The sequence below is a fragment of the Anoplolepis gracilipes genome, chromosome 14 (genome assembly GCF_047496725.1).
Source record: "Anoplolepis gracilipes chromosome 14, ASM4749672v1, whole genome shotgun sequence".
Taxonomy (NCBI): domain Eukaryota; kingdom Metazoa; phylum Arthropoda; class Insecta; order Hymenoptera; family Formicidae; genus Anoplolepis; species Anoplolepis gracilipes.
In genome coordinates this window covers 9410749-9424888 of record NC_132983.1, presented here as the reverse complement: position 1 = coordinate 9424888, position 14140 = coordinate 9410749, and the positions used below count along the sequence as shown (strand labels likewise).

At 34.3% G+C, this 14140-nt stretch overlaps 1 protein-coding gene across 1 annotated transcript in view; it reads left to right on the top strand.

Annotated features, from left to right (window-relative positions):
• The window catches only part of LOC140673037 (uncharacterized), a 41454-nt gene that overhangs the window by 4720 nt on the left and 22594 nt on the right, over nt 1-14140 (top strand). The window contains exon 5 of the mRNA XM_072905610.1: nt 610-732. Within this exon, the coding sequence (XP_072761711.1) occupies nt 610-732 (123 nt within the window). The remainder of the gene's footprint in view (nt 1-609; nt 733-14140) is intronic.

Here is a 14140-nt window from a genome sequence, read left to right as displayed (position 1 = left end):
CTTCCAGGAGTCCTGGTAACTCATTTTGTAAAAAATGGGCATATATCGCTCCATTTAAGCGCGGCGGTAAAAAAATAAGGATCGATCTGAAAATCGACGAAAGAAAATAATTTGTTAATAAGTTGTCAAATAAAATTTCTTACTAGCTTACTAACAATAAATAAATCCACTTACGATTCGGTCCACTATTATTCCTGCCCATACGTTAATCGCCCAGCGATATTGAAACGCGCACTCTCGTGCGGGTTTCCTTCGTGCCATAATAAATAATGCGTCATGGAGCCAGGAGCCGCGTAACATTTCTGGCATCACTGCCGCGAGGCAATGGCGCCTATATTTACGCCGCGCGAGCTTAGCGACCGGCCTAGCGGTGCGGTGGGCCGTTCTTCTCGCCATCTTTTTTGCGGCGAGCTGATACTCGCGCCGGATTTGCCGATCTTTGTAAATTAATTTCTCAATAATTATTCCAAAAATCGCAAAATGGTACAGGACTTTTCTGTTCCATTTAACCCGCTCTACCTGCACCCGAGAGGTTATACGGTCATTCTGAAACACCCTGTATATATAAAATAAAGTCAGCTATAATAAAAGTAACGTTGAATTTGATAGGTATCGCGCGGAACGCTTATTTTGCATTATCGGAAATATGAATAAATGCGATTTATTTCGTGGAAAAAAAATAAATTATGAGAGGATAACTGTCTTTATACAGCTACATAACAGCATTATACAGTTTGTATCTTTATACGACATACATGTTATTTGATAAATTAATGTTTGAATTTTTTATGAGAAATCTGTGCACAACAATAACTACAATAATATATTTAAAATTAAAGAAGCTTTCAATGCAATGATAAGTAGTAACTAAATAACGCTACTCCAATTTATTTTTATATTTTACTTTCCGTTTTTACGATTTTTCCTATCACAGAAAGTATCGTTAATAAAATAATGCTAATCATGTTTTTATTAATATTTTAAAATATTATTAGCAATATTTAATTAATTTAGCATTATTTTATATATAAGGGGAACTGATATATACAGGGACTTTTTTTGGACAAAAGTACTTCTATACACATATACAAGGTGTCCAGAAAATCGTCCGCAGTACTTCGAAAAGTAATTCGGAACCCAAAAAGGAAAAAAAGCTATATAAACATAAATCCGAAAATAAGCCGTTTCTGAGTTGTAGCCACTTTTATCCAAAAAGGTAAATCAACACTTTTATGTTAAAAACATCGTAATTTATTGATCATAAGTATAATTATAATGATCATAATTTATTTCATAATATTTTAACATAAATAACTTCATTTTGGACTATTTTGGCGTTACCCAAGATGCACCACATGGCATAGTCGGTTTGGCATTTCTTTTTTTCAATTTTTTTTTAATTTTTACTTTTTTAAATCTTAAATTTTTATTGGCTGTTTTTCCGAAAGCGGCCATGCTCCAATTTCGTTTAAATTTTGTAAATAGATTCCTTTTGGATAGAAAAGAAGTATGTTAGAAGGATTTTTGCCGACTCAAAGGTTAAGCAACTTTTTTATCATTTTTCTAATTTTTATACATATTAACATATACAGGGTGTCTCATAACTAATGAGCTCGTGAGCGGGTAGAGCGGGTTAAATAGAATAGAAAAGTCCTGTACCATTTTGCGATTTTCCGAATAATTATTGAGAAATTAATTTACAAAGATCGGCAAATCCGGCGCGAGTATCAGCCTGCTGTAAAAAAGATGGCGAGAAGGACGGCTCTAAGGATGGTCGCTAAGCGCGCGCGGCGTAAATAGGCGCCATTGCCTCGCGGTTACCAGGGGCATAGACGAGAAGCGTTGATAAGAACAATAGATTAGCGATTATTATTTAGCGACCGGCCTAGCGGTGGGTCGTCCTTCTCGCCATTTTTTTTGCGGCGGGCTGATACTCACGCCGGATTTGCCGACCTTTGTAAATTAATTTCTCAATAATTATTTTGAAAATCGTAAAATGGTAGAGGACTTTTCTATTCCATTTAACCCGCTCTACCCGCTCACGAGCGTTGGCTCGTTAGTTATGAGACACCCTGTATGTATAATGTTGGGATGTTTATTCCGACGTATATTGACACGGTTACTATCCTGTGTATGTATGTACGGTGCAATGATTATTAACAAAAAAGTTTGACAAATAGGATATTATTCGTTCGTAGGAGTAGTTATATATGTTAATATCTTATATTGTTTGTTGATAAAATTATATGTCACCAGTGATGAAATTAATTGAGTGTAATTATTGTTCGACCAAACTGGTTGATAAGCTTTATTAAGTCTTTAATCAGCTAATAATCGACGATGTTTCGACCTTTGGTTTAGGTCCTTTTCAAGTCTAGAATTGATTGACAAAAATATTACATTATTTTAGTTATTTACTATGATGTCACCATGGTAGTTTTTATATACATGTTAGCGTTAATTTAATTCTATGTACCTCACACGACGTAACTCTTCAAAAAGTTAAAAACACTTCCATGCTACATATCACCTACACGTCAGCACGAAGACTAAAACTGTGTATAAAATATCGGAAAACAAATACACGTCTCAAGTCAAATTCGTTGAAATTTCTTAATAATATTATTGTAAATGAGATTCAAATTTTCAGTATCTTTCTGTAAATTAATTGAATTGTCATGTATCTTGATAAAAAACATCTCCACAATTTCTCTCTTTTTGTATGCTTCTCGTTATGTAATATTGTGGGTGTTGTCCAGTTGAAATCGTGTGTAAATTCAGTCCTATGCTTACTAACGACCGAATGATTACTAGTATGCATTTTAATATTATTAGTATGTTCTTTAATGCGTGTGTTTAATTGTCTTTTTGTCTGTCCTATGTATGTAGCGTCACAATCCTTGCAGTCAATTTTATAAACGATCTCTGTCATGCTAAATCTATTCAATTTGTTCTTGCCACATCTAATTAATTTGATCAGTTTTTTCAGTATCGTATACAACTCTTAAATCTTTATCCCTGAATATTTTGCTTATTTTTTCGGTTAAGTTTTCAACATACGGCATTAGTACGCACATAGAGATGTCGAGTACTCTCATCCGCGTTTGGTTTATTTTGATGTTTCAGACTACAAATTCTTTTATGTACGTATCGGTCTATGATGTGGAGAGGATAACAATTATTCATTAGAATTTGTTTTACCTTGTTGATATTATTTGCCTGAAAACGTTCATCAGACAGCAGAATCGCGTGATCAATCAGGCTATTAATTGTGTTCATTTTATATTTAAATGGGTGGCTGGAGTAATAATTGAGGTATCTGCCTGAACAAGTCGATTTTTAAAACCAATTCGTGATCAGTTTTCCTTTACACCTTATGACTGTAGTATTTAAAAAGCTTAGACTATTATTCATTTCTAATTCATGTGTGAATTTTAAACGATTATGATAACCATTAAATGTTGACAGAATGTAATCTCTTTTGTACATGGTACTATCTTGAAAATGTCATCGATAAACCTATAGTATACTCTAATGTCAAAATCCAGCTTTTTTATGCAGCACGTCTTTAAATCGTCCATGACTAAATCCGCTAAAATCGATGATAGAGGAGAACCCATTGAGCTTCCATAAATTTGTTCGTAAAATTGTCCGTCGAAACTGAAACTGGTAGATTCTATGACTGTCTCAACTGCGTGTAGGAATTAGTTTAAATTAAAGGTTGTGTTGTTAGAAATATCTGTCCACCGCTTTTTAATAGCTTCAAGTACTAAGTCTTTCGGGATGTTAGTAAATAAGAAGGAAACATCAAGTGAAATCAACAGTTCGTCTTCTGTTATGGCCATGTTTCTGACAGTGTTCGAGAATGTCCAGCCATCCTTGATCAATGAGGTGGTTTTTTATGGAGCGTTGTAGTATGTCATGCAAGTAACGTGCTGTATTGTAAACCGGGCTACCAAGTGATGAAACAATAATGCGCATCGGCATACCTGCCTTATGGATTTTTGGCAATCCGTAACATCTTGGTAGATTACCGTTGGTAGTGTTAAGAAAGTTATATGTTCTCTCGTCAATAAGTTCATTTTTCCGCCACGATTTTATTAACGAACTCATTTTTTGTGTAAATTTTTTTAAAGGATCTTTTTTCAATTTTTTATAAGTCGATTGATCTTCAAGTAATAGACTCACTCTATCAACATAGTCTTTTTTGTCCATGACGACTGTGGACTGACCTTTGTCTGCTTTGGTAATCAAAATGTCCGTATTATCACGCTGAAACCTCTGACAACTGATAAAGTTTTTGTTAATAAGACGATCTGTATAGCTAATGTGGTTAGTTCTAAAAAAGAATCTATGTAATGAGTCCGTGATGGACCGTCGCATGGTATCTATCGATTCATTAGGTATTTTTCGATGGTTTATTTCTAAATTTTTTACTATCTAAACAACAGTACGCACTCGATCCGTTTTATCCAAGTGTGTGACCGGAAGGCCGAAATCATCACCAAGGCTCAACATGTCTGAGATATTGTCAGGGATAACTTTACTACTACAATTCACAAGCCATTTAGTTCCATCCCCTGAAAGGGGTTAAGCATTGTATGATGCTTCCGGACAAGATTATTAAATTTCAAAAAGTAGTTATTTTTCTTTTTGAGGTCGAAATCAGAAATCTTGCGTCTATTCAAGGTAAAAAATCTGTCAACTACGTCACAAGGCAAGCTACTATTTAATTTTTCTTCAATCTTATGTATCTTTCTGTGCAAGTGATTAAGAACAAAATTCAAGTCCCTAATCTTGAAACTCAATATTCGAAACTGATTATGTGTAACTGTGTTAGTGAATTTCCGTTTAACGGTGTTGCTAGAGAAGTGAATGTCAATATTCAACCTCCTGATATGGGTCAGAAGTATGTCGTGTCTTCTACATCTGAGCAAAAAAACCCGTTGTTGTTTGGATGAGCAGATCTTCTTCATGGTGAGAATCCATGATTTTAAGAGATGTGTGTTGTTACTCCCGTATTATTTAGTAACCGTTTGAAAAAAACTTACTCTTTTCAAGCACCATTCTGAGGTCCAAGTGCGTATAAATTGATAAAATTATATGTCACCAGTGATGAAATTAATTGAGTGTAATTATTGTTCGACCAAACTGGTTGATAAGCTTTATTGAGTCTTTAATCAGTTAACAATCGACGACGTTTCGATCTTTGGTTTAGGTCCTTTTCAAGTCTAGAATTGATTGTCAAAAATGATATTACATTATTTTAGTTATTTACTATGATGTCACCATGGTAGTTGTATTTTAGTATCTTATATTGTATATTGTATAATTTTATTTAATCTATTTCATTTATTCATTTACATTTTCACTTTAAGGATACTTAATAGCCATTACTTCGAAAAAAGCATCTAATCGTTTTTCAAAATCAAATCTCTTTTTAAATATAAACTCTGCTAAATAATGACTAAAATGTTCCTCTTTACGACCATATTCTCAGTGAACAATACGAAAGAATACAGGCTATACATATACACATACACACACACACACGGGGGCGGGGGTGCAAGGGGGCCTTCAGCCCCCCCTTCCGCACCCGCCCCGTCCACATCGCTTCGCATATACGTTGCAAGACAAAGCAAAGTTCACATGAATTTGCAATTTTCCACGCAAAGCGAGGTGAACGGGGTGGGTGCGGAAGGAAGAGCCGAAGGTCCCCCTTGCACCCCCCCCCCCGTCTGTGTGTGTGTATGTAATGAAAATATTCCCTAGCTTATATTTATATTATTCCATGCAAAATTCAAAGCACGCGTTTTACTTAGGAGTGTACTTTCTACAAGATCATTATCGGATATCAAGGTCGTCATCAGCGAGGTGTAAGTAATTTAAAGTAATTTTTTTTTACATGTTGTCTCACTCCACTCACGCGATTGATTTAATACATCTAAATAAATAAATCCGCTTTATTAAATATATATGAGGTAAGAAAATTATGTCCTATTTATGATCCCCTATAGTAAATAATTACTCTATATTTTCTAAACTTTTTGTTAATAATTTTTTAATAAACAATGAGCGCCGACTAAAACCTTTTGAAGGTTACTTAGAGTGATGACTTTAATAACATATGTCAAGGTCATTGACATGGGTGGTCTGTTATTCTAAATATTTACCATTAATTTGTATAAAAATTAGAAAAATGATAAAAAAAGTTGCTTAACCTTTGAGTCGGCAAAAATCTTTCTAGCATACTTCTTTTTTATCCAAAAGGAACCTATTTATAAAGTTTGAACGAAATTGGAGCATGGCCGATTTCGGAAGAATCGCCTTTTTATTTTTTAATTTCTTTTTCAATTTTTCAATATTTGTAAATACGATGTTTTTAGTTTTTAGCTGGCTTAAATGTTTTTAATAAAAGTGGCTATAACTCAGAAACGACTTATTTTCTGACCTATATTTATAGCTTTTCTTTCTTTTTAAGTCCCAAATCTTCCCAAAGTACTGCGAGCGATTTTCCGAATACCCTGTATATAGAAACAAACTAATTGTAAGTTAACATAATTTTTTTCTGTTTACATGCTAAAGGTAAGTCTATTTGTCATTTTAGAAGAGATTGAAATGTGTATTATGTTATATAAAGTTTTAAAACTCAATGACCTATTATGTATTAGTCGTTCTTTTATATACTATATACAGGGTGTCCCATAATTCGCGAACCACTCATGTTGCAATTTTTGCAATAGTTAATGAGATATTAATTATAAGAGATCAGCCAATCGGCGCCCGGCAAGAGCGCGCGGCACGAAAAAGCCTCCCATTGTTACTTGATACTAGACGCGCCGACGAAGCGGTGGGAGGAACGCTCTGCATTGACAACCTGAAGAGTCACACACATAGTCACATAACACATAGACACATTGTCGGCGCGTCTAGTATCAAGTAACAGTGGAAGGCTTCTTCGTGCCGCGCGCTCCTGCCGGGCGCCGATTGGCTGATTTCTTATAATTAATATTTCATTAACTATTGCGAAAATTGCAAAATGGTACATAACTTTTTTACTCAGTTTAACCTACTCTACCTGCACTTGACAGGTGGTTCGCAAATTATGGGACACCCTGTATATAGGTATATATACGGACACTTTTGTTTTTAATAGATATCAAGATACTGAGATAATTTATGAAAATTATATACTTTGAGAGAGAGAGAGAGAGAGAGAAAATTTGTTAAAAAAGTACATGGAAAATTAATTTTACTTTAAATAAAAAATAAAAATAGTATTTTTATTCTAAATTGTGTTAACATATTTTAGAGGAATTAAAAGAGTGTTAAAAGCTATATACAAAGTAAATCAACATTATAACTTATCTTTTACAAAATATATTTTATTATTGTGTGAAATCTCAGGAAGTAAACAAAGAAAAAAAAATTTTACTTTTATAACACAAAATTAATCTTAGCTAACTTAAAGTAGTAATGCCTTTTGATATCTATCATTACATACTCAATGGATAAAGACTTAAAGTAGAAAGGGTATAGCGGTGTTATGTCCGATGGTAAAAATAATCGAGAATTTTAGGAAATATTCAAGTAACGTAACAATTGATAATCCTCCTTATTTTGGGATATCAGAGATAGTGATCTATTGTTATAAAAAAAACACAATTTAATTTTTACTTACCAAATTCTATCAGAGAAAATTAATGAATTCTTTCCCTTAATTTTAAAGGCGCCTATGAGACCCAGATAGATGTTGGATAATATGAGGTTGCCTTCAACTCCTTATATGTTTGATTTAATACTATATTTTACTATATTTTATCAATTAGAAATCGATACTATAAGCTACGATTATAAACTTAGAGATACAAAGGAATATAATAAACTATAAAAACAATTCAAGAAATAATACAAAGTGAATTTAATTCAAATTAGAGACAAAGAGTGGAACGTGTTAATTAGGAGACGGTGGAAAAACTACTGCGTTCTTCGTGCATAAATTGACTATGGGTCTTGGTCCTTCTTAGCCCGGTCGTGGTGGGGGAGCAGACCTATGGAATTTCAAATGCTCCCCTTAGCCTGTCAAAATATCGATCGTAGAAGCTGTATGCAGTTCCTCGATTTTGAAAGATTAAAGAGTTGGCAGATAAGACGATAAAGCTTAACTGCCTAACGAAAAACGAAAATTTTTTTGTCTCCAATATAACATTATTTCATTAGTCTTCATAATTTTTCATTATATTCCTTTTTGATGCATGATTAAAATTTAATATAATTTAATATAATGAAATATAATTTATAAAATATGATTATTCACCCTAATTTTAGCTCATGTGAATTTTATTGCCGCAATTCTTAATTAATAAAATTAAAAGTTCTTAACACGGTCATTATCTTATTTTTATTGCACAAAAGATAAAGAACCTGCTAAGCTTTGTAATGTTTTTCAATAAGACATTATTGTTCATTATTCGTCTTTACTATTCAAGACTTTTAATTTATAATTACAACATTTTCCTATAATAATTATACGCATTTATTTATTTATATAGCGATAAAATAATTAAAATATGATTCTTTAGAAACAGATTAATGATAAAATTCAGCGTTACACATTAATGATACAACTGAAACACCGAATATATTAGTCCCAAAGAAAGAGAATATTGTACATTTAAATGAAGAAAATGTATGTCAACAATCTCAAATAAAAGATTATAATTTACTAGTATCGATATCAATGACATAAGAAATCCATGATCAGAAATTGACATTAAATAACGTCAACAAATTTTGGAACAAATCTGAATAATATTTTACTAAAATAATGTATGAAGAAAGATGCACTGAATTTGATAATCAAGAACAAAACGATAAAAAAAATAATTTTTATCACCTAAATGTTAATAAGAATGAAATTACTTCAATCTTACTCTTGTTAGATGGACACAAATCTTCTCACTTAGTAACTATTAGTTTATCATCGAGATGTTACATACCGTTAGGACGTCACAACGAAATAAGCATGGTAAATTTGTCCCCGAAGATAATCTAATCTAGTGGATATGTGATAGTAACTTATAATAAGTAAATTTAAATGCTTTATGCAACGTTTTAGTTTCCGAGATCTCTCCGTTAGGATGTACAGAAATGATTTTGGAAAATTAAAATATTTTATCTCACGAACGGTTACAGATGATTGAACGAAAACAAACATGCATAAAGAGAATCATCAAAAGAATATTATATATTTTTCTCAAATGTCAATGTAATATATTAAAGCATAAAAAAATAAAGATTTTTTTTAAGGATTTTCTTTTAAACGAACTTTTCGATATGTTACTCTCTTGCAAAAAAATTGAGAATAAACCTTGCTTTATACTATTTACATGAAAAATTGGCCAACTGATTTGATTTGATAGAACAGGTTAAAAAAAATAAAAATAGTAATTTGACATATGTTTTATTATTTTTAAATCAAATACATTATTTAATTAATTATTATTTTTACATAAAAGATTATAATATTTAATACTCTAACCAAAATTACATATTAAAATTATTTAATATGATAATAACAGAAATATTACATATTTAAATTAAAAATATAACAAAAATAAGTTTTAATTTCTATTTTTCAATCTTCTTTTCGCTATCATCATTTATATAACAGCAGAATATTTTTGTTACAAAACATTTTAAATATTTCTACTGATTTCAAAATTCGGGACAAGAGATGACCATGTGATAAATTATATACATATACATATACAGGGTGTTAAAAAAGTGTTGCATACGCTCAATGCCATTCGATAGAGAATGAAAATCTAAGAAAAAATGTCTAATAATATATATATATATATATATATATATATATATACATATATACATATATATATATATATACATATATATACATATATATACATATATACATATATATATATATATATATATACATATATATATATATGCAGGGTGATTCAAAACAACCGTTTGTCCTTGAAATGTCGTATTCCTGAATAAATTCTGAGACGATTTTTCCTTTGGCAAAATTTTATCTGAAGCTTAGTTTTTAAATTATAAGAGAAAATAGGTAGTGAATTACGGCACGCCTACAGGCGGTAGGCAGGAGCGGCGCAACTCATTATTCGACGCGGGCGATTACGCGAGGCGCTCGCTGCGATCAGCTGTTGTCTACACGCTATGTTACAAAACATCAAAATTATCACAATAAACATTTACATAATGAAGCTTTTACAAGAATTATTAATGAAGTAAAAAAAATACGGCCCAATACAGAAATGAAAAAGTTCATAAATAAAATGCATTCTTTAAGGAATATATTTAATGCGGAAAATAAAAGGAAAGAATCTACAAAAATTGGAAGTGGACTAGACGATATAAATATTATATTATTAATTTCCATTTATTTTTATTACTTTCAAAAATCGAAATTTTACCTTCTCCATCCATTTCAGATTTATATTCCAAGTCTTTGGTATTTTGAGATGCTTCTATCTTTAGAAGAGCATTTTATTCCCCGAAAAAATATTTTCACAAAAATAAGTAACAGCAGCAGTCAGGAAAATGTAAATATAAAAAATGTGGTAATTATGCTGTAACACTGTCCACCTTCGAGAACGCTCAAGGAGTGGTCAGTCTGGGCCAGGATTCGGTAGTGTCGGGTAAGAGATGTGAGACATGAATTTTTCTGTATTAATTGTGTTTATTGTGTGTCTGTAATAGTACAATGATTGTGTGGGTATGTGAGGCGTGTACATTTTGTGTGTCCGCGGGTGTGGGTATATGGTTGTGCGCGTATGTGGATGTGTGTGTATGTGTGTGCGTGCGTGCGTGCGTGCGTGCGTGCGTGCGTGCGTGCGTGCGTGCGTGTATGCGTGCGTGCGTGCGTGCGTGCGTGCGTGCGTGCGTGTGTGTGTGTGTGTGTGTGGTATAAGCGAGGGACTTCAAGACGTGTTATCGAAATTTCGTTCCAATTTACGGCGCGAGTCTACACGGGATCTCTTGGCTGCGCGCGATCCGTCGGCTAAGGAGCGGTGCTTGGCCGGTCACTGGGGAAATGGTATTGATTTTGTGTATGGATTAGTATGATCGGCTCAACCCTCAGTGGGTGCGGTTACCGATGCGTATTAATGGCGATTATATCGCGGTATTCGTACGGTCGGAGGATTCATGATCTTTTAAGATGATTTAGATTTAGGGAGAATCTGGGAACTCGTCCACCCCGTATTCTAGGTACGGAAGGGAAAGCCGTGTGCTAGCGATGTCGCGAAATCACCACGGAGGCGGCGAACTCGTCCACCCTGAGGTTTGCTTGCTGTCGGCGTTCTAAGGATCGGAATCGAGATTTCGGAGGTGCGAACTCGCTCCCTACTGATCTCAGTCAGATCTGGTGCTTTAGCTTTGGATCTTGCTCATTAAATAGCGGAATTCGATCCCCCTCTTTCCGGACTCCGCAAATTGTCGGAGTTCGGTGGTCTATCGGCTCAGGTTGGTGCGGTTCGGTATGTTTCCCGTTCGGCTCTGATCGGAGGTATTCGGCGGAGAAGCCTGGCTTCCGCGCGTGTCGAGCGTGCTCTCGTCAGCCTGGCGAGCTCTATGAGACGTTTAAAAAGGCGCTCAGCGCCTCCGCTTTTGCTCGACCGGTAGTCGTCCAGCGGCGGACTTCCGGTGGTTGTTTGACCGGATAACGAAAGGGTGGCATCGTTACAATACAAAACAACGGACCACCTCCTGATGTCAATGACCTTAACATATATTATCAAGGTCATGACCCTAAAGTAAGGTTCTAAAGGTTATAGCTAGCGTTCGTTGTTTATTAAAAAGTTATTAATAAAAAAGTTTGAAAAATGAGATGTAATTTTTTGTTTTTGTCAAAAGTAAAGTAATATTTAACAATGTATAATGACTTTACAGTACAAGCGTGGGCGGAAAAGGGGCGGAGCCCCTCCCTCTACACCCCCACCGCACAAAAAACTAACTAACCTAACGTGTTACGAAACAAAATCTATTATATATCTCAGACACAGGTTGGGTTGAGTTAGTTTTTTTGTGGAATGGGGGTGCAGCGGGAAGAACGGAGTCTCTCCCCCGCCCGCGCATTCAATGTATCACATTTAAATTAATAAATCCATTGAAAGTACGATTCATTATTGTCCTCAAAAGAATTTCAAGTTTACAAGAAATAATAAAATTATATAAAGAGCTCCGATTAATAAATAAGTAAATAATAAAGAGGCAATAGATCTGTACCATCGACATATCCACACGTTAAAACATCAATTGTCGCGATATATATACTATAGATTCAACAACATACAAACGGAGTGCATATCCTACTTAACCCCTCAATCTAACTGCATACCTCCCTCGGTCTGGAAACCTCGGAGAATTGCCTCGCGGGATTATTATGCAAGCCGTACAAAAAAAGAGCCGAATAAGTTGGATCGTTTTATATATATGTAATTTATACAACTAACATGCGATAAATATGTACAGCGGTTCTGAGGCAGTGATCCTTTTAATCATGCGAATACGATCACGGATTTTATGTTCACACATGTCTTACGCTTTTATTATGCGATGTTTAATCATTAATTTCGATTTTATTTATAATTCATTTATTTAATTTATATATTATGCTGAAGAGGATTCAAAACATGAATCGAAACGTTCAAATCTTTATTGTAATTTCCGTCATTCTATAGAATGTTACTAATGTACTTAAAGTCAATACAATTGCGACATATCATCTATATATAAAAAACTTACAATTTTATATTCACATCTCCTCGCTCCTATTGCCTCTTTATTATTTACTTATTTACAAGAAATGTCACGAACATAAAAGTAAAATTTCAGTAAAAAAGATAAATAAAGACGACTTACTATTCTCAGCGATACAATATAACAATATAATACGAAAGCATGGACATATGGTGTCCAAAAATTATATTGTTCATTATACATTTTTTGTATAATAAATAACTTTTTAATAAACAACAAGCGCCGGCCTTTTTTTTACGTCAGGAAATGCTTTACGCATCCCCCGAGGAGTGGGAATTCTGGGATTGGAAGCAAAGGTTCAAAGGTGAAAAGAGTACGTAGAGGACCTCTATAATGACAATCGACCGAGGGAACCACCGGAAACGGACGATCATATAAATGAAAAAAGTCCCGAAGTAACTAAAAGTGAAGTCATACATGCGATAAAGGCGCAGAAGAACGCAAAGGCCACAGGCCCAGATGAAGTGCATGCAGAAGTCGTAAAACTAATTGCTGAACAGGACGAGGGAGGCTTGAAGCTCCTAACCTCTCTTTTTAATGACATCTAACGAATCAGGAGTTATTCCTTCAGACTGATTGAAGTTAACATTTATTATCTTGTCGAAAAGGAGCCGTGCCTCGCATTGTGATGACTATAAGATGATCACATGTGCTTAAAATATTCCTAAGAATAATTCACACTCGAATTTACAGGAAATGCGAATCACACCTTGACGAAACCCAATTCGGATTCCGAAATGGTCTGGGCACTCGCGAGGCGCTGTTCTCCTTAAATGTCCTTATCCAGCGATCCAGGGACATGAATGTCAGTCTTTTCGTCTGCATGATTGACTATAAGAAAGGTTTCGATTATATTAAGCATCTGAAGATGATAGAAATCCTTATGGCAACGGGCATTGACAGAGGTGAAATACAGATTATTTCAAACCTCTATTGGCAACAAATCGCCCAAGTCAAGCTGGAGGGTGGTTTCGGAGGCGGTGCGGATCAGGAGGGGTATACGACAGAGATGCGTCCTGTCGCCCCTTCTGTTTAATATTTACTCTGAGGCTATCTTCAAAGAAGCACTGAATGGAGTTAACGGTGGAATAAAAATAAATGGCAAGACAATTAACAATCTGAGGTATGCCGATAATGCGGTCGTGCTGGCTGACAATATGCGGGACTTACAGATCATGATGAATCGCATTGTCAAACATAGCGAAAGATTCGGGCTCCTTATCAATACCGCTAAAACCAAAGTTCTCGTTTTCACAAAAGCTCCGATGCAAGCTACTCTTATCATTAATGAAAACAACGTGAAACAAGTTTCTTACTTCAAATATCTAGG